General features: G+C 33.6%; 1 protein-coding gene across 1 annotated transcript; it reads right to left on the bottom strand.

Annotated features, from left to right (window-relative positions):
• Positions 1 to 276: 276 nt before the first annotated feature.
• On the bottom strand, positions 277 to 24,804 carry LOC148310648 (uncharacterized). The gene is made up of 23 exons (XM_088258058.1): positions 24,496 to 24,804; positions 24,184 to 24,418; positions 23,850 to 24,009; positions 22,970 to 23,044; positions 21,411 to 21,628; positions 19,444 to 19,569; positions 19,225 to 19,360; positions 18,731 to 18,915; positions 18,007 to 18,152; positions 17,827 to 17,898; positions 16,223 to 16,335; positions 15,697 to 15,864; positions 9,448 to 15,617; positions 8,920 to 9,094; positions 7,593 to 7,737; positions 6,866 to 7,080; positions 6,687 to 6,732; positions 5,285 to 5,474; positions 4,130 to 4,352; positions 3,426 to 3,567; positions 3,064 to 3,128; positions 2,863 to 2,982; positions 277 to 2,583 (listed from the first exon to the last, which is right to left on the bottom strand). The coding sequence occupies exons 1-23, from the start codon at positions 24,638 to 24,640 to the stop codon at positions 2,464 to 2,466; spliced, it is 9,390 nt and encodes a 3,129-aa protein (XP_088114184.1). The 5' UTR covers positions 24,641 to 24,804; the 3' UTR covers positions 277 to 2,463.
• Positions 24,805 to 25,093: the final 289 nt, after the last annotated feature.

Raw genomic sequence — 25,093 nt, 5'->3', positions numbered from 1 at the left:
GAATTTACTAGTAAAACCTTGGAACACCTAGGGCGTTTGTCCACTACACGGAATTACACAGAATTTTACCGTCCGGCACGTCAGTTAGCGTTTTAAAACGACGATTTTACGCGCAACGTGTTCACGCACCGATCAAGAGCTCCGATCCGAAGAAAGATGGACAAAAGCACAAGCCAATCGTCGTTTTAAAACGCTAATTGACTTGCTGGACAGTAAAATTACATGGAATTCCGGGTAGTGGACAAGCGCCCATAAGCTTTAGTCTGCCTGCTACATATGGATCTACAGTGAATGATAACACAATATGTGAATAGCTTTAACGACTTGGGGAGAATTATTGATATGCAACCTTAAAAAAAAGAATAATTTATTCGATAAATTTATTATTAAATATTATTACAAAAACAAGCAAAATATTTAATTAATTTACACAAGTTTTAAATTACGAGATGTCAAAGGTATTTGAATAAATGGGAAATTATGATATTTGTAAGGAAAAAATATATTTTTTTTAAAGTTTAAATAAAATATTAAAATAAAGAACAAACCAACAATAATAATAATAATATACATAGTGTGATATTAATATTATAAATAAGTTTAAAAAATGGGGATCACATTTTCATAGTGATTTAATTTTTACTGCAATATCAAAGGCAAACAATGGTAAATGTTCAGGAGAGAGAATTAGGTGAATCTCTGCCAGTTTTAAGTGTAAGTAAACAAACAATTATTGAATAATATTATTTTCAGTAGTTTATTTATATCATGTTCAATGATCTTGACTACTTTCTTTCAGTTTACTGACAGCAAAAAGTTATTATTTTTTATTTCATTCATCTTACATGAACATTTGATGTTTTGGATACACAACATGGTAAAATACAAATATTTGGGCGCTTCTCAAGTTTTACACGTTTGCCTTACAATTTTGTACATATGCCATTGTTCTACTTTTCACACATGGGAGACAAATTTAAAATAATATCAATAAACTAAGTATTAAAACTAATTAGGTGTGAAAGTCAGAAAATGCTACTGCTCACATTTCCGTTATATTAGGGGTATCGGAGAGTTTGTTCGCTTCTCTACAACATCCTCCCTACTTACCAGACATCACACTATAGAACTACTATTGGTTTTGATCACTGGAATATATCTGGAGGAATACATGCAGCTCAGAGCATTAGCTATGAGATGTATATGTACCATGTAAAAATGACTAGATGTTTTTTTCCACACCCAGTCAATATTTTTATAGAACTGACGTCTTTTCTCTTCCTCCAAGGTGGCAATAAGTTATAAATAACGAGGGAAACTATATCACTCAATAAAGTTTTATTTTTCTTCGATTTTTTTATTTTCTTTCATTTAAACAAAAAACTAACTAGCTCTCCGATACCCCTAATATGTTACAGTGAACAAAAGGGTTAAAAAACGTACAATAAAGTAATTTTGTTATAATTATAATATTATTTTATTATAATAAAAAAGTACTATTTTTAGACAAGTGATGTAAAATATATATTAAAAAAAAATGCAGAAAATAAAACATTCTTTGATTTGCAGGATAATAGATCAATAAATATTTTATGTCGATTTAAAAAAGAAATATATTACATATCTTTTTAATACAGCATTTGACAAAGTTCTTGAGCTGTTATGACAAGTACGTGTGTCAGCAATTGGATGTTTTCATATTTCGAACATAACATTTCAATTATGAGGTAACTTTTGTATGCTTCTTTTCAAAAGAAAAACTGTAATTGTACTTAAAAATTATTTATATTTTTATGTTACAAAGGTCACATAATTTATTGTTTGATAAAATAAATCAAAATAATTAAAGTCAGTCAATTTCTATTTTTAAGGTACATTTTTTAACTATCTGTCTCCGTGGTATTACAACATATCATCAAACCATTAGGTAAGCGTGTTTAGCTACCGTGCTAGACGACCTGGGTTCGATTCCCAGGGGGTATTGAAAATAAATATTAGGGTTTTTACAGAGAATATAGATATTTATTTAATATTACCCTGGACTGGTCCCTGAAGTGGAGGGCTGATCACTTTCCCTTCATGTGTTAACACTGCATCAATATGATGAAGTGCCCTATGCACCATTGGGTGCGAATAGGGGTTAGAAGAAGTTGTTAACTATTTGAAATATTTGTGAGACTTGACAATGTGAGGCAAATACTTATAAATTTGAATTAAATACTTGATATTTAAATTAATAAATTTAAAGAGTAAATGTAATTTAACTTTAACAAGACCGCTTTAAGAAAAATAGGCACATAATAATATAACATCTGAATAATATTACTGAAATATATTTTTTACAATAAATATTTAAACTAACAAAGTGATTTTTTGTACATACATATGTTACATGAAAAACATTCTGTAATTGTATTCACGTAGATTTATTTTAGTAGTTAAGTTATTGCAGCTAGTAGTGTACTATTTGTGGTCTACAGAACGTTTCTGGTGAGGTCTGTGTTTCATGTAGAAATCTTTGTACTTTTCAACCCTATTCCTGAGTATTTCATTCTCCTTCATATACTCATTGAGTTTCTGGTTCTGGAAGAAAAATTCGAATTAGGTAAACAATAAACAAGAGGATTCTTTGAGTGTAATAGTATTAAGGAAATATGAGTGATGAAAAAAAAAACTAAACGCTATTAAACTCAATTTTGCCAGTTTATAGAATGTTGAAAATTTTATACATAATTAGCTGATGACTGGATAGTTAAAATTACATATTTTCTGGTTAATGTTTTTTGCCAGTACACCCACCATATATTATATTTAAAGAATGTTTTCGAGCCTTTTGAAAAACAAGTCACAATGATATTGTACCTGAATAATTCCACTGGCAAAGTAAGCGGGAGATCCCGCTACCTGGACAATAGGAGGATGGTGCATGCTCGCTCTTTGTAACTCTAACTCGTGGATTCTCGCTTGCAGTCCTTGGAAACTCTAAAACAGTACATATCATTCATTTAAAAAGACCCGGTGGTGCCAAGGTAAGTTAATGTGAGAAAACTAAATTAAACTAACCAGCGCACGGGATGCACATTCTTCGCAGGGTTTTAATCTGACTATCGGGTCGAGATATGTTTCATCTGAAGAAGAAAAAAATTTCAATTAATTTACTAAAAATAAATTACATAAAATAATATCAACTGAACATTAAAATATACACAGCGTGTAGGTACCGTTTGTTAATGAGTATTTACCTATTATTTCTTGTCAATAATAATGTAGCATGGGAGATGTCTTTCATTGGCAATCGCCGTCAACTAATTCTCTCGATGGCGCTTACATTCATCGATGAAAGATACTCCGTGCTATGTAAATTTCCGTTAAAATAATAAAAAAGGAAACTTTTTAAAGATAAAGTATGTACATATAATACTAACCGGTAATGGTTGAAGCCTCCACAGTAGTCAGGCTGGTACCGCGTCGAGTGTCATGCAAGCTCTGTCGCTTCTTCCTGATCTCCGAACTTGGGCTTCTTTCCTTCATCTCTTCCACTTTCCCTTTCAGATATTTCACTTCTCTCTGTAATTAAAAAGAGCATTCATAATAATGGGCTATCGGATTTCCATCAAAGGAGGTCAACCAGAAAACTTCACCAGTACAATAAGCATATCTCTTCACATATTGATACATGTACTAGCGTATTTTTAAATATTTATACATATTGGACGTAATTTAAGTGACTAAAATAACACAAGTGGGTAAATTCTACAAAAGCGTCAGTTATCAATGTAGTGTAATTTTTGTACAATCATTTTACAGAATGCCGCTCGCATTTCAATTTTTCTATTATTAATTACATGTAAAGTCAGTCGCATCGCTAACATAAAGATGGAGACTGACCGGAGCATTTTGTCGTAACGTAACATCGCTCGCGGCGAGCATCCGAAACTATGGATGGAGCGCTCGGCTCGGTGTACTGACTGCCTGAAAGCTCGCATCGTAACGTGTTACGTTACGACGAAATGCTCCGGTCAGTCTCCACCTTAAGGCCTTCAAATGGACAATTACCAAAATACTGGATGTAAACATATTACAGAGAAATTGGTTGCCATTTACAAGTAAATTTATAATATGTACTCACTTCTAGATCCGCTTTCTCGCCGCACACTTTGTTATAGCTGTCTATAGTTTCTCTGAGGTCGTCAGCGCACACGTCATACTCTGCATCCATATCTTTGTACATGGTTTCCAACTCTCTATATTTATTTTCCAAGTTCTCCTGTTCCTTTACCTTTTCACTGAGCTTTGCTAATTCCTGCTCTTTGGCTTCTAATTTTTGTTGCAACACCTTGGAGTTCATCGATCTATAAAGATAACAAACAACATTTTCTCTTTGTTTAGCGCTCAACAATATGCATACTGTAATTTTTCATTATATCATAAAATATAAGATAAATATAGCTCAAATAGATTCATGGCGAATAAATACTTTGTTAGATATTGTGCTCTAGCTCTTCTTTTCGCATTGGCACCTATAATGTGCGTACAAAATGGCTCTACAGAAAGAATATTCACGCCACTCGAATCACAAATGTTTATAAAATCCTAGATCTGAGGGAGTCACAATGTAAAGGAGAGGTTGTTGTGTATATTATATCTGTATCACTCGGAATTTCTGAAACGTTGCGTTACTGGCCTTATATGAATGGGAATATGAGCAATATCGAGAATATTGTTTTATTTTTATGGCAATTTATAATAGCAGGCAACATGACGAATATGTTTTATATGTAAGTCGCATATCTATATCATGTTTTTTGTATAATATTTATTATGAATTATGGAATAATATAGATTATGGAATGTTGATGAAATTCCATTAAGTGTGTAAAAAATTGTGCTAGTGCTTTTATAACCGAGGTGGTGATTATTTTTTGTTAGCATTAATTGAAGGAAAAATTTGTTTGAGAATGTATGGATATGAAATTAGGAATAAATTTATTGGTGTAAAAATGAGGAAAGTAAAAAGGAGGTGTAACTATATAAGTGACGACCAGAAAATACTCAATATCTGCAACATACCTACTATCCCATACGGCTGAGAAACACGGTACATAAAAAGGGCTCAGAACGGAATTGTTATGTACACGTGTTTCTCAGCCATTGTGAGGAATTTTGATATACATCAGCAGTACTCTTCCAGTCTGTTTTTGGAAGGTGCAAAGTTGACAAAAGCGCCCGGGCTCCATATGGATCGAGGAAGTAAACAGTAAATGAATGCTGATGGAATATTTACCCTTCTCCCGGTAGTAAATTGTGGATAGTGTTGTTTTGAAGGGAATGCCCCAGGCGACGCAATTCAGTGGCCTGCTCTTTAGTTTTCATCCTCAGATCCTCGTTCACTTTCTGTAGGGACTTGTATTTCTCATTCAGGAAGTCGTGGGTCATCTTATCCACAAAGAGAGACATCAGGGGAGCCTTGTCGTCTGCATATAATACAAGAAATTAACATTTTATTTTAGACATTCATCCCAGAATTAAACAAAAATTTTCACATATCGCTCACTCCTTTCAAGAACGTCATAAATCAAAAAATTAGATTTTTCAGGAGAACGTTTTTAAAGTTTAAAAATATAATACAATGTATTAAAAATAAATATCAAGCCACTTATTGAACTTTTTACTGTGCAACAGATCTTTTTAAGTAAAACCTGAATGTTTTTTCTCCATTTGAAAAATATTAAGCATACTTAAAAAAATTATCAAACAATACCTTTTCTTTAAAATGCAAAAACAACACTTTCTGCACTGTAGCGGGTAAATATTAAGTTAAAAATATGCCGCTTTTGCTGGGATATAGTACATTTTCTGGGCATTCCGAAAACATGCACAACTGAAAATTGTCGATTTTCAATTTATAACGTTCTTGAAAGGAGTGAGCGATATATATATTATAAACAAACAATATTTATAGTTTCCTGTTAACATGTCAGTTAGGTCATAAACTTCAGTATATGTTAAGTGATATATGATAAGTGGATATTAAATAATTTAGTTTACTGTGAACTCTAATCTAACCATATGTTAGTAAGAAAAGTGGCAGTATGAGTTTTTTTTAAAAGTAAATGTGTAAGTGCTGGAAGTTGAACGAGAGAATACCATTAAGTAGCAGAGAAGCTCATCACCCACTATGGAATCTCTCGTGGGGGTGCAAAGAAGAGTGTTAGCGATGTCATTTTGTGTACACAGGGTGGGGCGTGGTCTAAAAATCGTCATGAAAAGGACATTTTCTATAATTTAAATGTAATTTGGTAAGGTAATGCTGCCCCTTCAATAAAGAAATAGTCTTTCAGGGGGTGGCCACCATAATGTTCATGATTGTTATGTAATAACATGTGAATGAAATATGTATGTACGAAAACATTATAAAAAACCTGCCAAAAGCATTTGGTACCTTCCGGCACGGGTGTTGCGGGTGATGAAGAAAAACTTCTGTAAAATAATTGATTGCAAAGATGTTCGATTGAAAATCAATGCCTCGTACTAGATTATTGTTTTTTTATTCTACAAATTATTTATGCCACAATACATTTACTTTTATTTTTAATATTTACATCAAGCAGATTGATTTTAGAAATCGCTTCATACAGTCAGTTGAGTCGTGTTGGTAAAGACTAAAAAAAAAATGGATTCTTTACCTGGATTAGTATTAGTAGATGCATCTTGTTTGGGCTTGCTGTGAGCCTGGAAATACATTTATGTAGATTTATTTTTTCATAAAAAAATGAGAATCTTTTATATAATGAATGAAATAAAAAAGGTGAGCTGATACTTTCAATTACAATGCATCATGTATATTGTTTATGTTTCAATTTACCTCCATTTTATGCAACTTTTCATATGCCACCATGACTTGTGAATATTCATCGGTCTTTTGTTGAAACCTTTGTTCGCTGATGGCGAGTGCTTGCTCCAGTTGTCTGCTCCTCTCTTCGGCGAATTGGATCTGAGATTCCAATGATTTCATTTTATCTAGGTATTCCGCACCTTTGTTTGAATTAGAGCAGTCTTCCATAGATATATCGTTATTATCTGTCGAAAACTTTAATTATTAAAGATCATAAAACATGAACACGGTGTAAATTGTTAAAGGTCAATTATTTAAACAGAAGGAACCAATCATCTCAATTATTTTATTTTATTTATTAGCATATTGAAAAAATGAACTCATTTTCTAGGCGCAGCGTTTAAATTTTGTTGATAAAATAACATAAATGATCATTTCAATGAATGAAAAAAAAACAATAAAAATGGAGGGTAATATGTTTTTTTAAATACTTTATAAATTTTTTAATTATGAAAATAATTCTAAAAAAAAAGTAAAAGGAATAATTTTTTTAAAATTTGTTTTGAATTATGGAGATTTATTTTGCCAAATTGCTGTTGTTCAAATTAATTAGTTTTTCCATTGAATGTAAAAATCATAACTACAGGAATGTTGTTGATATTGTTTGTGAAGATATTTTTAAAAAAAGCACACACATTTAATTATATTTATACAGATATGTAGTAGTTTCAAAAGCAAAACATATGTAAGTACTGACCTTCGACAATTCTATGGGTGATTTTCCCTGCCAAATTTCTCTGCAAATCGTGTAAACTTTGTCTTCTAACATGCAAATCATTTCTAATCTTGGGACTGGATTTTAACAGGGAGTCCAATTCCATTTGGAGGTCAGAAACTCGATTCTGAAAAGACAAATATTTTTTCTTAATGTATACAGTTGAGAAACCTGTCAATTAAGCATATTTTTCAGTGTACGCATTTCAAAATAAATAATCGTTTGAATAACCCGCCAGTAGCCGTGATGTAGCCAATATAGTACTTAAATAGTTAATATCTTGGTAACTATATGAATATTACCATAATGTTTTTCGTTATCTTAAACTAAGTTACCTTTACACACAGGAAAAAAGTCACATGTTTGGGTATGATAGATAATTTAAAATTTTGTGTATCAGGAGTTATTAAGGAGATAATAGAATTATTTTGCGAGTCACTAATATCGGATTCAAGATCAGTAAACCTCTGTACCGATGACCCGAAAAATCTCATCTGGGTTTAATTAGTTTAATCATCAAATTCTTTGGTAAATTACCGGTGCTTAGGACCCATGTGTCTAAAACACCAAAGCGGACGTAACCCTGGTCGTCAATCAAAATGAGATTTTAAATGAAAATGTATGTCAGTACTTACCTGTGCAATATTTCAAGAATTGTTTCTGGTGTATTTGCTTTTCTATTAGTCAATTTAATTATAAACATCACACTGGCAAGAGCTTTATGTTATTGGAGTTTATACAAATAGTCAAAATGTAAGGTTATGATTTAATATACGGTATAATGCTATTTACCATGATTAAAAAAATGTTTGATGGGATTATTTATAAACCCTTTTTTTATTCCTGACTAATATATGACTCATAAATAGGGTTATAATCTAAGAATATATGACGGTTGCTTCAAAATTCTTCTTCTAACCCTTATCCGCACCCAATGGTGCATAGGGCACTGCATCATATTGACGCAGTGTTATCTTGACTGTTATTTACGTGAATGCAAGGTGATCACTCCTGCGCTTCAGGGACCAGGATAATATTAAATAAAAGAGTGTGAAATCACTAATGTTTATTATTATCCCCACCTCTGGGAATCGAACCCAGGACCTCCAGCACGGTAGCTAAACACACTTAGCATTACACCACGGAGGCAGATACAATTACCCCATGTATTATTGATTCTTTAGTTTGACTCAGTGATTCTTTAATTTTTCTCCTTTAGAATAAAGGCTAGAAAATATTAATTGAGTTTACTCTTTATTTCTATAATATGCATTCCTTTCTAAATATTTAAGCAACATGTTATATATACCTCTAAAATAAAGTTGGTCGATGACAGTTGGGAATTGATTGATTCTAGTTCCTGAAGGCGATTTTTCAACTCTTTTCCTGTTGTCGCCATGTCTTCAAATTTCGTCTGAAGACTTTTTATGGATTCCTTTTGGTCATGCGATTCCTTGATTAATCTCTGGTTCTCAAAATCGAGACTAGAAAAAAAGAATACACAAATTGTCTACATGTTACTAATAATAATAATATAATAAAACCCTTATCCTCACCCAATGGTGCATAGGGCACTGCGTCATATAAACGCAGTGTTATCTTGATCGTTTACACATGAAGGAAAGGTGATCAGCCCTCCGCTTCAGGTACCAGTCCAGGGTAATATTGAATAAATATGACAGTGAAAAAATCACTTTTATTTATTTTACCCCCCTTGGGAATCGAACCCGGGACCTCCAGAACGGTAGCCGAGCGTGCTGACCATTACACTACGGGGGCGGACATGTTACACACATAAGTAATATCAGAGGCAACATAATATATTTGGGCTGCATACCTGGTGGAAGATCTCGACATTGCCCTTAACTTGCTTATTTCTCGGGCCATGTCTTGAATTTCTTGATCCTTTTCATTTAACAAACAGGACAGCTGGTCTATATTGGAGACCAGCGAACACCGCTCTTCTTCATTAAGCTTTTTCTCAACATTCAGGTTACCGACTTCTTCTTCTAGAGATGTCAGCTGTAAGGCGAATTTCTTTTTCTCGTCTTCGTATTTTTGGGAAACATTATCCAATAATTCTTCTTTTTGCTTTGCAAGAAGATCTACAGCAGATATTTTCATTTCACATCCTTTAATGATGTCTTGATTGGATTTCAGTTGCTCATAAAGATGAGCAATTTCCTCTTTTAGACATTTTTCCCTGTTTTGAGAATCAACATTAAATTCGCTAAAATCTTTTTTTGCCTTATCCAACGCTTCTTCGAATTCAGTTGTGGTCAGTTTAAAAGCTTCATTACTTTCTAGTAATACCTTCGCATGTTCCTTTGCAATTTCAGATTCGTCTTTGTATTTCTGAATTTGTAAACTGGATGTTTGTATTTCATTTTGAAGAGATTTGATTTCATTACAGAGGCTACTTTTCTCATTTAAAACGCTAACAAGTTGGGACTGCAGTTCAGAAACAGTACAATTCATATTTTGAATGTCATTCTCTTGTTGGTGGTATTTTTTATTCAACTCGTCCAAAGATCCGGAGAGTTTTGCTTCTTTAGCGATCAGATCTCTCTTTTGCTCTAGTAAACTATCTATCTCCTTTGATTTCAATAATACATTTTCATTGAGCTGATTTATCGTTTCTAGATGATTGGCGACTTGTTGGTTTACAAGTAGAAGTTGTTCTGAATTTTCGGCAATTGTTTGCGTGAGAGATAAATTGTCACTAGCAAGTTTTCGCTGCATTTCTGTATCCATAGTTTTGTTAGATAAGGTCTCACAGAGACATTCATATTTTTCAGTCAACGTGTTTAAACTGTTTTGTTTATTATTGATACAATCTTTCAACGATTCAATCTCTGATACTTGAACATCCACCAGATTTTGGAGCGAAGAAAGCTTACCCGAATATTCAAAATCGCTATCACTACACTTTTTCTCTAAATTAGTTACTCTGTCTAGTAAAATTAGGTTTTCATTTTCATGGGTAACGATACATGACCGCAGTTGATCTTTTTCTTCAGCCAATTGTTTTATTTCAGAGGTAAGTAACGATTCTGAATTTTGCAATTTTTCAGTATTATTGACAAAATTACAAATGTCTTTTTCTAATCTTTCAATGTCCAATAAATACTTTTGATTTTGTTTATTAGAATCCTGAAGATTTTGCGATATATCTTCAAGGTCCGCCTTGAATCTTAGCTGTTCAGAATGCAGAACAGAAATTTCATAGCGCTTACCCTCCAGTTCTTTTTGTAATTCTGTAATATTAGGGGCAGATGTTTTCAACTCGTAGTCATCTAATACCTTTTGTTTGATAGCTATTTCAGATTCTAACCTCTTCATAGATTCTGCCATAATGGTTAATTCACCGTTGGTATTTTGTAATTGTTTTTCAAAAGAATCAATAAAAAGTTTAAGCAAATCCAGTAAATTGCATTCCTTCTCCGGAATAACTTCTCCTTTAGAGCAAAGGGTTTGCTTGATTAAACTGATGCTTTCACTTACAACATGCATTTCATTTTGAAGACATTTATATTTTTCTTTGACATTATCCGTCTCCTCGAGAGAATCGATCAGCTCATTCGAAACAGAGTCATATTCCTTCTGCAGTTTGTGGTAGTGATGCTTTATGGATTCATGTTCCGCAAGTAGATCTGATAGGCGTTTGATTTCTGAACATTTTACAGTTAAATCAGAATGCAGATTCTCACAAGTCAGTTTGAGTCGGTCAATTTCTTCATTTTCACTAAAATCTATGAATTGAGATTTATCAATCGCCAGAGGATTTTCAAATTTGGATGTTTGAGTTTCCTTATAAATAATTTCACTTTGCTCCGTGCATTGTGATAGATCTACCATTGAAACTTCACTAAAACTCACTGCCATTTCAGGATTTTGGAGGACATTGTTGGAATCAAAGCATTCAGCTCTATCTACTACTGTTGACATCGGACTTGTACTCGGTCTTTCGGGAGTTTCTTGAAGATCAACAAAAGAAAGGGTTTTACCTGATGATTTTTTTGGAGTGTATACATCATAAAAAGAAGTTTCCGTATCTTCTCTCCCTGTATTCTCGGGGTTTTCGAGAAGCGATTGAAGATGCGCAAGCTGCAGTTTCATGTAGTTTGCGGTAGAAACGCAGGAAGTACGAAGATTGGAATGATAATGTTGGATGGCCGTGTACTGAGAGTTCAGCAAACTGTATTCTGCGTGATTGACTTTATTTTCACTCCTTACACATAAAACTCTCTTCTGCAGTTCTTCCGCTTCCCTCACTAACTCTCTAACATCCATTTCATTTTGTTGCATCTCGGCTATTAATGATGCATTTTCATTACTCAGTTTGTCGCAAAGAGTATTTTTGGAACATATGAAGTTTTGAAGACTATTGTTCATTAAGTTTTGGGTATTAATTACTTTTAATAATTTAGTTTCCAAGCAGTCCGTATCAGTCGCAAGAATATCGGGAGTGAAGTCGGTCGGCATCTCCAGCAGCAAGTAAGCTTCGGACATGTTACTTTCTAAACGCGTTATTAAATATTCCATATTTTGGAGGACAGGTGCGGAAGGTGCTTCGTATTCAATACAAATGTCTTCATCTGATAAGGACAATACCTCATTTTTCATTTCGGCCCTCTCTAATACGGGTTTCATTTCAATTACAGAAGTGTCATCAATGCTGAAACTGATGTCTTTATTCATCGCACAACCCATATTTTGCTGTAAAATATATTTAAAAGAGACAATATCGTTTATAGCGGTTTTCAGACCATCCATGTAATTTTCCATTACACCACCAGATAATGTCATGTCTCCGCAGGAATATTTTTCGCAATTAATTTCTTCTAATTTACTAACGCTGACAAATGTATTTTGTAATAGCGTTTTCAGCTCATTATTAGCATTTTCTAAGTTTAAGATTTTTTCTTTAAGTGAACTGTTTGTTTCCAGAGAGACTTTAAGTGCCATTTTCAAGTCTCTGAGTTTTTCCAAGATAACTTTGAGCTCAGGAATATCTACGTTAATGATGCTGTTAGATTCAGTAGAATTAACTTCATTTATTATGACCTCGAATATGTTTTTGACAACATTTTTTATTTTGCAAGGGGACGGTTTACATTTCCCAGTTTTGGGAGTGTCCTTCAGTTTAGGTGTATCTCGGGTGATCGGAGTAAAAGAGAAAGTAGAAGTAGATAACTGCGATTCATCTTTTTTCCTTCTCAGCGGAGTAACTGCATCCAATGTGCTATTGATATTTTCTTTGTTGTCGAAAGGATCTTTATTAAGACGCTGAAGGTCTTCGTACTCTTTTTGCAGAGAGTTATATTTTTCTACATCTTGTTTTTGTGCTTCGATAATATTTTTTAATTTAGATAACTCTGACTTGTATAATTCCAAATTTGCAGCTTCAAAATCTTTATGAGAGGAATGTGCTGGGTTTAAACTTTCCATTTCGGATAAATGAGTTTTCAACGACAATAAAACATTACTAATATAGTTGATATCCGTGTTTTCACTTTCAACAATAATATAATCCGGGTTTGAGTCTCCATTTTCAGAGTAGTAAATACTGAATTGCTCATCATCTTTTAAAAATGAGGCAACTTTTGAGATTTGGAGTAGTAATCTCTGAATATTGTTATTGATGATCCTATTTTCCGATAATGCTTCCTCTAGTTGTGTCTCCAAACTCTGAACATTACCGAGATCGTATTCTACTTGGCTCTCAAGAGAGGTAATAACTTCTGTTAATTTACGGACATCTTCTAATTTTGCATTCAAATTGGCTTCCAGGTGAATAATGTTTTCCGATAATGAAGTCTTTTCTGCGCTGACAGCGCTCAGCTCGGATACCGCAGAGTTTAATTCAATTTTTAAAGAATTAATTTCTTCCAATAATTTGGATTTTTCATTTTCCGCATTTGTCAAGTTGTGATTCAAAGTAAAATGGCTGTCCGATAATACAACATTTTCTGACTTGAGAGAGGTCAATTCGGATGTTAGATGACCAATTTCATCCCCATTCTTTTGTAAATTGTCTTTTAATTGCACAATGTTTTCTGATAAAGCAATATTTTCCAATTTGACAGAAGCCAAATCAGTAATAGACGAGTTCAGTTGATTTTTAAATGAATTTATTTCAACAAAAAGTTGGTCTACTTCACTTACTTTTGAAGAATATTTTTCATCCAACTGTAAATTTTGCTGAGTTAGTGCCTCATTTTCCACGCTCAATCTACTCACTTCTACTTTAGATGAATCAAATTGGTCTTTTAAACAGTTGAAATCTTCCATTATTTTGGTGATTGCAGACACCTTTGCTGTTAGGTCGTTTTGTAATTGAAGAATTTTTTCATTTAAACTAACATTTTCCGCTTTCACATTAACTAATTCATTTATCGGAGAGGTTGATTGTGATTTTAGACACAATATTTCTTCAGACAGTTTACTAGTTTTTTCAAATTCAGACTTTAAATCATCTTCAAGTTGCAGAATATTTTCGGACAAATTGGCTTTTTCCAACGTAACTGTATTCAATTCAACTAAATGAGATTTTAATTCGCCTTTTAAAAGGGATATTTCCTCGGATGATTTAACAATTTCTTCTAATTGTAATTTCATATCCCTTTGCAAGTCTTGAATATTTCGAGATAAATTGACATTTTCAGCTTTCATTTCATCTAACACCGCTACTAATTTTTCATTTTCATGAGAGAGAGCCGCGTAATTTGAATTGGCTTGTTGCAACTCAGCCTCGAGTTTATTTCTGTCAGCATTTTGAATAGCAATTTCATTGCAGTTTTTGTGACTCTCTACTGTAGCTTCCATCGTGTCTATAGTTTTCTGTAAGTCCATTAAGCCTCCATTCAAACGAGTGATTTCAAAATCCTTTTCATTAATAATAGTCTCAAAATGTAATTTTTCAGTCTCAATTTTACATTGAACATCATTACAGATATCGTGAGAATCCTTTAATTCAGTTTCTAACCGAGCGATCTTCAGTTGCAAACTCTCTATAAGAGAAATCTTTTCCGAAGCGACCTCATCGAAACTTTTCTGTAATTGTTCATTTATCTGGGAGATAGAAGAGAATTGAATAATGGAATCAGAGAGGTCGGTTGTCAATTTGTCAATTTGGGTTTTTTGTGACGCGGAGCAATTGAGGAGTTCCGTTTTATCAGATTCTAAAATGAGCAAAGATTTTTTAAGTTGGATAATCTCATCCTTAAGGTTTAGGTTTTCTCCTTCAGACAATGATCTCAATTTAAATTCTCTCTGAATATGCAAATCTTTATCAGAAACTTGCTGTTGGTAGTTTGATAATTGATTTTTCAGATCGGCATTTGATGTTTCCAGATCTCTTAACTTGTTGGAATCAGTCGGATGTTCGGTTGATTGTAAATCAATAATCTTTTGTTCCGTTTTGGTAATCTGGTCTTTTAATCCGCTGATTTCCTCTAGATAGTTTGGCAAACATTTATTTTCTTCCGTTGATTGAAGTAATTTAGCAGTAGCCACGTCCAGTTCATTAGATACTTTGATAAACTGAGATTCCAACTCGGAATACCGTTTGGTCTGTTCGCAGAATACGTCACACTTCTCGATAGCTTTTAATTCCATAGCCTCGATTAAACTGATCTTTCCTTCCAGTTCTGATTTCAAGGATTCCATTTCTAGGGCGTTCCTCTTGAGGGCTTCCTGTAGATCGGCTATAATTACATCTTTTTGCGAAATAATAGAGTGCAGTTTCACCATACTTTCTTCAGAATCATTTCCGCCGATGCTGCTGCTACTCAGAAGAGAAATATCCCGCGACATGTTGAGGAATGGAAGAACTGAGGAATTCCTCCGGGTCCCGTGTTGCTTCTCTTTCTCACCTCGAGCTTCCATTAATGAGGCCAATAGCTCCTTTTCTCTATTTTCGTTTCGGATTTTTATATTCTCCAATTGCCACTCCAAATCTGTATTTATGTTATTTATTGAATTAACTTGTTCTTGCATTTTTTTCTGAAAATGTTCATCAATATTAAAGATTTTATAAAACACAAAATATGATAAAATTTGTTGAAAATCATTGAAAAAATACCTGAAGGGATAAAGCTTCATCTCGCTCCTTATTGGATATTCCAAGATTATCTTGAAGTTCTTCTATTTTTTTCTTATACTGAATGCATTTTTCCTCGGCTTCTTCCTTTTCAGATTGTGTCTCTAACTGTCGTGTCCTTAAGAAGTTAAAATGTGTAATCAATTCCACCTGAAAACATTCACAAATTAAATTTAAATATGAATGTAGATCTTTTACATTAATACACAGACCCCTGAAGAAGGCCCCAGTAAAGGTGGCTAGGCTGGTAAGAGAAAATGTGAAATGTCCATAGTTTTATCAAATTTTTATTCTAAAATAACAAACTTACTTTTGTCAAAATTGAACTATAAAAAAAAGATGATTAATATTCTATTGTTTTGTAAAATTCAATTGATAGTCCATAACATTAATATGGTGTCTAAAGTGTATTTTTTATGGTTTATTTTAAAAGCGAGAACAGTGGGCAGATATTAGGGATACAGAGAAGAAAAAAGTAGTCACTATAATAGTTCAATGCATATATTACCTCATTAGGAGCGTACATATTTTCAAGAGTAGTTAGCTCTTCGATCTCTTTTCTTTCTTTTTCTGCATTCTGTGCCCGGTAGCGCAACACACAAGGAGGAGTATTATGAATATCTGAAAACAAAACCCATTTATATTTTTAAAGTTTTGTACTGACATTTATTGGCGGAACTTAACTTTATATAGTAAAATAACAACTCTATAGTTTTTTCCACATATATTTTGTTTGACCAGTGACCGGATTTCGTCATTACCGACATCATCAGACTGGTGTGTTGAATTATATAAAATCAGGGTTTTCAACCCCTGCCTTGAAGTGTAAACAACATAGCATTTTATTTAGCCTCACACCGGTCTGATGATGTCGGTAATGACGAAACCTGGTCACAGGTAAAATGAAAAAAGGGTTATTTTACTATATATTTATGTGGTAAACATGACTATAATCCTTTGTAAAAACTGGATACAATTAATGTTTCAAATAACAATAATCTGAAACATCGCGACAGAAAAGTGAATCAATTGCAAGGTTAAAATCCTAAATTTTCACACACATTGCGGCGGGAGTTCTTTGCGATCCAAATAAAAGGGAAAGTCCAATCAATTGTCCGACCCGCACTTCTATTTGGCTCCGAATGCTGGACGATGTATAGCACCTTTTCTAGGCAACTAAAATCCGCTGAAATACGAATGCTTAAATGGTCAGTGAAAGTGTCCCTCAGAGACAGAATAAAGAGCTCACGCATTCGTGGAAGCCTGGGCGTAATATAAATATGTAGGAAGGTAGAGAAAAGACAATTGAGATGGTATGGGCATAAAGGACGCAGAGAACCCGAGCGTGTCATAAACTAGTCAATAGCAATGGATCTTCCTCAAAAGATATCTAGAGGAAGACTAAAAAATTCATGGACGCTGCAAAGAGAGAACTTGGTCGATGACATGGCCTAGGTGACGTTGTCCATGACAGACAGACCTACAACCTGAGGACGAGGAGAACAGACCCCAGCAGTCTACAAAGATGATAAGTTGGGATGTAGCCAGTAAGAAGATTGCGAAATCAGAATTTATAAATAGACAATATTTATGGAATTACATTGGTATCTAGGATTTTATTACATTATTGTTTCATATTATTTTTTGACATCTCATCAAAGTTGAAGAAGAATATGGAAGTCTGGGCATTTACGGGGCTGACGACCACTATACACACGTGTAACATTCACCAATTCTACCCATTATTGACAACCACACTACTCTAATTCTTGGAAATTCTATATATATATGAACCAATTTTTATACATTGTTATTGAATCACTAGAGACATCTATTTGTGAGATGAAAAAAAGCTTTTTATTGAGCAGAAACTCTTTTATTAGTATGTGAGGTCAGAATCCTGGCTTTCCTCATGTATGTGGTCAGAATCACATACTTGAGAAACGCCTGAAAATATCGTTTTCATTTTTATTATTTTAGCTTAAAAAAATAATATGAAAAAGAACTCCTATGATCGGAGATAATCCAGATTTGTGAACAAGTATTTGGACACACTCAAAATATTGTAGGTTATTATTGATTAATTCAGAGGTTTAACAAAAAATAGCTTACCAAAACACTTATGATCTGGAGAACAGGCGGGGGGTGTCTTGCAAAGCGCAGAAGCAAGCTCATCAGAATCATCTACAATACACAATTCATGATTACTTCATCAGCAGTGAAAAGCTTTAAGTTTTTTTTTTTCAAATAATATTTTAAAACTCACTACGCCAGAGTTTATTTGATTCTTACCTAAGGATATGACATTGTCTCGTTGCGCTTTCCAACCATGAGGAGTATCTGACACTCTTCGACTCGAAGTTGAATCTCGACTTCCAACGGTGCTGTCGTCATCTCTCTCCGTTACGTTTGATAGTCTATCAAATTTCAATTTGTTCCTAAAAAAAATGAAATACTCGTTAAAAATTCATATCCTGAAATTATTCTGGGATTCTCCAAATGCTAGAATAACAAGAGAAATCAATGATTCTACAATTCAATTCTAGAATCAATCAACCAATTTTTTTACAATTGATGATTCGAAGAAGTGCTCACCAAAACACTACATTTCCATTATAAATGATTTTAAGCAATTAGGAATTCTAACTATCTAGCCATCACGTCGCTTCCCCACAGGGGTAGGCAGAGATAATCGAACACCACACCACTCTGTCTTTGCAAACATTCTTTGCCTCTTCTACATTTATGCATCTCCTCATACATACCTGACGATTATTACAAGAATTCTAGCTTGTAAAATTGTTAGGTTTTGGTGCGATTTAATGATTTCTTATTGGTTTAACACAGCATTGGTCATGTTTTCTCGCAACTTTATTTAAGATATTGATAGAATACAGTAAACAGAACAGATTTGCATTTAAAGGATTATTCGTGCAATATTGGAAATGTGACTTTTTGGTGAGGACCTCCACATTTGTAGAATAAATTGGTTATTGTATATTGAGTGAATGGGTACCTATTCCACTGCGAGTCGGGGCGGGTGGAGTTCTCGAGGATGGGCGGGAGGGTGGATCGCTGCGGGGCGCACCAGGTACGCCTGCGCAAGGCTGCGGCCCGCTGCACAGAGCTCTCTTCGCTGTTCCCCATCAGGATCTTGTCTTGCAGAATGGCAAGCTTTTCTTGCAGACGCATATTGTCCACCTACAACATAATATAATTTGTGAAAATTGTTTCGCCTTGTTATGGCATTTTCAATGTGAAGATTAAATGGACTGATAGTCCTTCTATAGTTTTAAAATTATAGGTACTTAAGAAATAGTTTTAACATGTGCAGTAATAATTTACGCTATTTTTAAGTTAAGTTAAGTTATTTTTATCAATAAAATACATTTTAGTAGACTGTAAAAATCAGTGTTTGATTTTTATACTGAACTTTAAATATATAAATTAAAAAAGTAATTCTACAAATTAAGCGCCAAATCTATTAATGCAAAATGGATTATTGCAAACCTCCACATGTTTCTTAGATTCGAGTTCTTCCTGCAAGGATTTCATCTCCCTGGTCAGCCTCTTGATCTGCGTTGCGTCACTCATCACGGCATTTACTTTGGGCTTGTTTTCTATAGTCTTAGCGCACGAAGCAAACCTGAACAGGGCAACACAACACTTTAGTAAACGTGAGCTTATTTAGTTTCCTTGAAAAGACAGAATGTTTCCATATATACTTACGATAGTGTAGAAATTGTTTCATCCAAAACTGCGGGTGTGACAGCGCATATGATTCCAGTTTTAGCGTTTCCACCCAGGGAAGTTTGTAATATTCTAGTGAGTTTGCTGTCTCGAAAACTGATAAATCTAAAAATATGTATTTCAACATAATATAAATTCACTATATAACCTTCAAAATATAGTTGGTTAACATAAAATGGATAAAAATATTTAGTGCAAACTGTATTGAATCTATTGCACAAATTAAGACAAACAAAAGAGAAATGAACACAATCTGCATAAAACAAAAATAACAATTAAACCATTTTAAAGAATGAAATTGTTAAAATGGTTACTTAAAACGTGCAAAACGAAGGGAGGGGAAAAAATTACATATGTATAAATGAAATGATAAAAAAGTCGATAATTATAAATACCTTCACATAAAACTAAACAAGTGATTTTCATGATGAAAATACCAAAAGATAACCATTATTAACATCATTTTATCTAAAGCTTCTTGCTCTGACGGGCACAATCTACTAACAATGTTCCTTACTGTAAACTTAACTGGAAACTGTTCCAATTAAAGCCTAACTATTGTTGTACATGGATATAGTTTTGGATAAACATTCATAAGACAGAGGCAACAACATCCTATCTGCATGTTTTTCACTAAATCACTTTTTGATGAGAAACTGTTCTCCAATTTTTTTTTACACATTCGCATTTAAATATGTATGTAAAAAAACTGATTTAGTTTTTGAGATATTTAAGTTCCGAGTAGTTTTTATTAATTTTTGTGTGTCTCCATGTGTTTTGCATTTTATAACAGTTCTTTCTTTCAGAGGAATTGAGAGGAAAATATTTTGGTTAAGTAAATACTTCATTATCATTGAAAAACTATAAAATCCATCTCATGATGCGAATCATATTGTTCAATAAATAATAAATGAAATAGAATATTATTTATATAATAAATTCAGTACAAATTGAATGCAACAACATTCTCCTAACTAAATTGAACAAGTAAGAAAATGCATTAATAAAATAAAGGAAAAAAAATATTTACCAAGTAAGATTACATTAAAATTGCAATTTATATTGCAAAGTAATAATTTCATTAAAATTTTTATTTTGTACAATTTTATATTGGTTAAAATGTTTAAGGTAACACTGGTTTTTATACTCAAGTGGTATAAAAACAATGTTTCCTTAATCATTTTGACATGTCTTACCACAAAGTAAATGCCGAAACAATAAATAAAATATTTAAATTGGTTATTTGAAAATGTTTTGGTTTCACCAGATAGTATGTTGTTGCTCTAAAGCAACAAGGTAGTGTCCAAATATGAATGTGTCTTCTTGCTGTACATATGTGGAAATTGTTTATACAGGTGTTCCGTCATTACCTACCTTAGATGGACTTATTACATGGCATTATCAAGTTAATTGTATGCATTATCAAGTTATTGTCCGCCACCGTGGTGTAATGGTTAGCGTGTTTAGCTACCGTGCTGGAGATTCTGGGTTTGATTCCCGGGGGGGGGGGGGGTGAAAATAAATATTGGTGATTTTACACTGTGATGTTTATTTAATATTACCCTAGTCTGGTCCCTGAAGCACAGGAGTGATCACCTTGCCTTCGTGTAAGTAACGATCAAGAAAACACCGCGTCAATATGATGCGGTGCCCTATGCAACATTGGGTGCGGATAAGGGTTAGAAGAAGAAGAAGATCAAGTTAATTAGATGCACATTATTGAATGGTTGAAATGCATACTTCCCTTTGATGATTTACAGTACTTTTAGTAAAATTGTATACATATTTGTAAACATTTTACTATACTCTATTCGACTTGTCAAACAAATAATTCAATAAATAGCATGACCATCTTTAAATCCCATTCTCAATTATAAAACTTCAACTACACTACCACATGGAAAAAAGTTTTAGTGAGATTTTTTTATACAGATATTAAAGTTTACCTGGTAGTGTCTCCCTGAGCATCAGCCAGTTGGCGGATGACATTCCCCAAGGTGGAGAGGGACTTGTTTATCTGCCCCCCTTCCCGCAGCCTCTGGCGGGTGGCCCCAGTCTGCCCTGCTCGCTCCGAGCCCGCCAGGTCTACAAGGTTCAGCTGAGAGACATTCACGCTGTTCTCCTCCGCCTCTCCTTCCGATACGTGGCGGCGGGATTCAATTATCTGATAATATAATGATATTTAATACGATTCGGAATAGCGTATCTGCATTAGTTTCCATAAGCAAGTAGTATTGAAGTGCTTCTCATCAACCTGATTACATATGGTGGGTATATTGGCCTAAAACGTTAACTCGAAAATATGCAATTTTGACTTAATGAATGCAAATTATAAAGTTTTCAACGTTCTATAAACTGGCACAATACACTAAGTAGATTTATATTATCCACTGACACTTCGTGATTGAATTGCATTTTTAATATTTTATTACATTAAAACCAATATTTTTAGCTTTTCCACTTTATTTTTATTTGACCAGCGACCGGGTTTCGTCGTTACCGACATCATCAGACTGGTGACTGGTGACCAGTCTGATGATGTCGGTAACGACGAAACCCGGTCGCTGGTCAAATAAAAATTAAGTGGAAAAGCTAAAAATATTGGTTTTAATCTAATAATATATACACTAAGTAGTTTGAAATGTCATATTTATGTGGTTTTAAAAGTAAATTCAACTTTAAGTTTAATTGCGGGTATTTTATTCAAGCTAAAAGCTTTAAATAATGGATTCTTAAAACAGGGAATTTAGAATAAAGGATTTTTGCTAGTATTATTATTTTACTAAACCATATCCGCTCCCTAAGTGGAGCATATGGAGTCCACAAACTGTCTCCAGACTTTTCTGTCGGATGCCAGCTCCCTTGCATCTTTCCAAGTCAGATCTGGGTCCCGAAGTTCTAATGAGAACTGCCGACGAATTGTCAGCAGTGGTCATCCTGGGCGGCGCGAACCTGATGCCTTGTAAAAGAGGCAAGCTTGATTAAGGCTCTCAGGAGGCATGCGGAGTACATGGCCAAGCCAACTGAATCGTCTTTTCTTGACGACAGTTGTGACCAAAATTTGCTGCGTCCTACGCCTTATCTCTTCATTCCTCACAGTCAAACTACCGCACGCCTAAAATTCTCCGCAGACACTTATTCTCAAAGCTTAGTACACGGCTGCTCTGGGCCCTTGTAAGGTGTAATGTTTCACAGCCATATAAGAGCAATGCAGGCATTGTACAGGCGGCATTTGATCTTCACCGAGTATAAATCCGATCTCCGGACAGCCTTCATACTGTTAAATGCGGAAAAGCCAGTATACCCACGATATTATAATAAGATAAACAAACAAAAAAGCTGTATAATCAGATTTTTAGATTGCTGTTTTTCAGATAGGTTAGATATTTTATCTTTAGAGCTATACAGTTTACTCCATACTAAATACTTATTTTGGAAAAACAATTTCATTTTGAATTCTCTGGTGAATATTAAATTGATTGATTACTTTTAAGCAAATACTTACAATTATGAAAATAGTATGCGATCGGCTACTCATCTCATTCATCTGTGTCTCTCCTGTACTTCTATTGCGGTTACCCTATAATCAATGAAATTATGTGAATATGTAACATGTTTATTTTATCAGTCAGGTAGCTTAGACATGAAAGTAATTTTTAATTTAAGTTTTACTAGGTAAAATACCACTATTTCTTAACCTTTCCGGGAGTAAATTAATTGATGTTCGACTTTCCCTGGGGTGTGGGTTCTTTTTAAATGAATTTGAAAAAAAAATCCACCAAATCAATGTATGTATCATAAGATTAAATTTAAAAAATTAAATTATGCATAAATAATAAATATAATCATAAACTTCTTCGAAATATTTTTAAATGATGACAAAGTTACATACAAATACCACAGATGTCATTGCTATACAAGTTACATCATACCAACTGATAGACAGACTTCGACGTTCATTAATAGCGAGTGTTTTTGCATAGAATTTTCACCCATGAATTACATGAAATTATAGTAACTTTAAACATAAAGAGTAAATCCACTCACGAGTAGGAATAGGCTATGAAACTTATAAAGTTGAAGCCTGAGTAGGGACATGATAAACGGTGTTGCATAAGCCGTAGCTAGATTTCAGAGTCACTTGGATGTTAGGTAATTAAAAAAAACATTCATTAATGACAATACTCCTTTGAGGAAAATTCACACCGACATTCATTTATGTCCATACTCCCAGAAAGGTTAACATCATCATTTAAAAAAATGACGATAAAAACACCAGATATAAGATAAATTTTTACATGTGTAGTAATTAACACATTCGTTATTTAGGAAACACAATCATATGGGTTCAACTGATTAAATGGCCAATAATGATATTCAATTACCTTCTTCATTAGATCAAGAACTTGGTTTGGTTTACTTGTTACTTCTTCTTTACACTTGACAATAACTTGTCCATTATAATCTTCATGTATCTTCAAATCCATATTATTCACATCCAACAGATCTCTTATTTTTTCATTATAAATTTCTATGTACGAGACTCTAAAAAAAAATATTGGACACAATTACAGCAAGTAAAACGGGTCGCAATTACAACATTTTTAACACATTAACATGATGTAACATTTAATAAAATTGAAGAATGCAGGCCGACTTAGCCGGTTTGAGCGGCTCACAATATATATTGTATTCACTTAAAGAATGAAAAACACAAACCTCAGAAGAAAATCTCTGTCAACTTTCGATTCGATAGTTTGGAATACGTTTGATACGGCCAAAGGAATTATGCCAGGAGAAGCTGCATCTCCCATCATGGTATATGTTTTTCCCGAAGACGTCTGTCCATAAGCAAATATGGTGCCATTCATTCCATCGACTGCAGCTTCAACGATGGGTCGAGCCACCTTCTCATATACGTCTTGTGTAAGACTCGTATCGTCAAAAACATGATCTGCAATAAGACGTAACGATTATAGGGAATACTTACAGCACAAGAAAACAAAAATTACGTAAATAAACAAAACCCACCGAATGTAAACGTTCCCTCTCTTCCAGATTGTTCAATTTGAGAAATTGTATTTTCAGAAACAGTCCATTGTTTCTTAAGGTTGTCATCGATTTCACGTTTTATTAACGGACGCACCTTGATTACCACTTTAATATTATCAGCCATTTTCGTAAATTACCCTATTAGTCGTCGTTTAGATTCATTTAAATGTTACATGCCGATTAAATATTTTCTCTACCCACTTTTCAAAAGAATCGCTCGCGATACTCAATCTCCGAAAGAGAGGTTGAGAAACGAAAAACAACGGGAACGCCGATTTTTAGAAATTTGAAAATCAAGCATGTAACTTAATGATCTAAAAATAAACAATCTAACTTTTTTTATGGCTGATGGGTAAATATAATATGTTTACCATTCTTTGATAAAATTACAAAATGTTAATATTGCACTGGAAAAACAGAATAAAGAGCTAAAATATTATAGTAATATTTCCGATTTACCAGAAACTTAACTGAGAATATTAGTTCGTACATAAAAAGCTGTTTAAAAAAGAAACTAGATAAGAACTCCTAATTTATCAATGGTTTCTAACCGTTGAGGTTTAAAAACTGTTAAGTT

This window comes from Brachycentrus maculatus, unplaced genomic scaffold, assembly GCF_059751285.1.
Source record: "Brachycentrus maculatus isolate JH-2025_06_01 unplaced genomic scaffold, ASM5975128v1 h1tg000090l, whole genome shotgun sequence".
Taxonomy (NCBI): Eukaryota; Metazoa; Arthropoda; class Insecta; order Trichoptera; family Brachycentridae; genus Brachycentrus; species Brachycentrus maculatus.
This window is presented reverse-complemented; position numbering and strand designations above follow the sequence as displayed.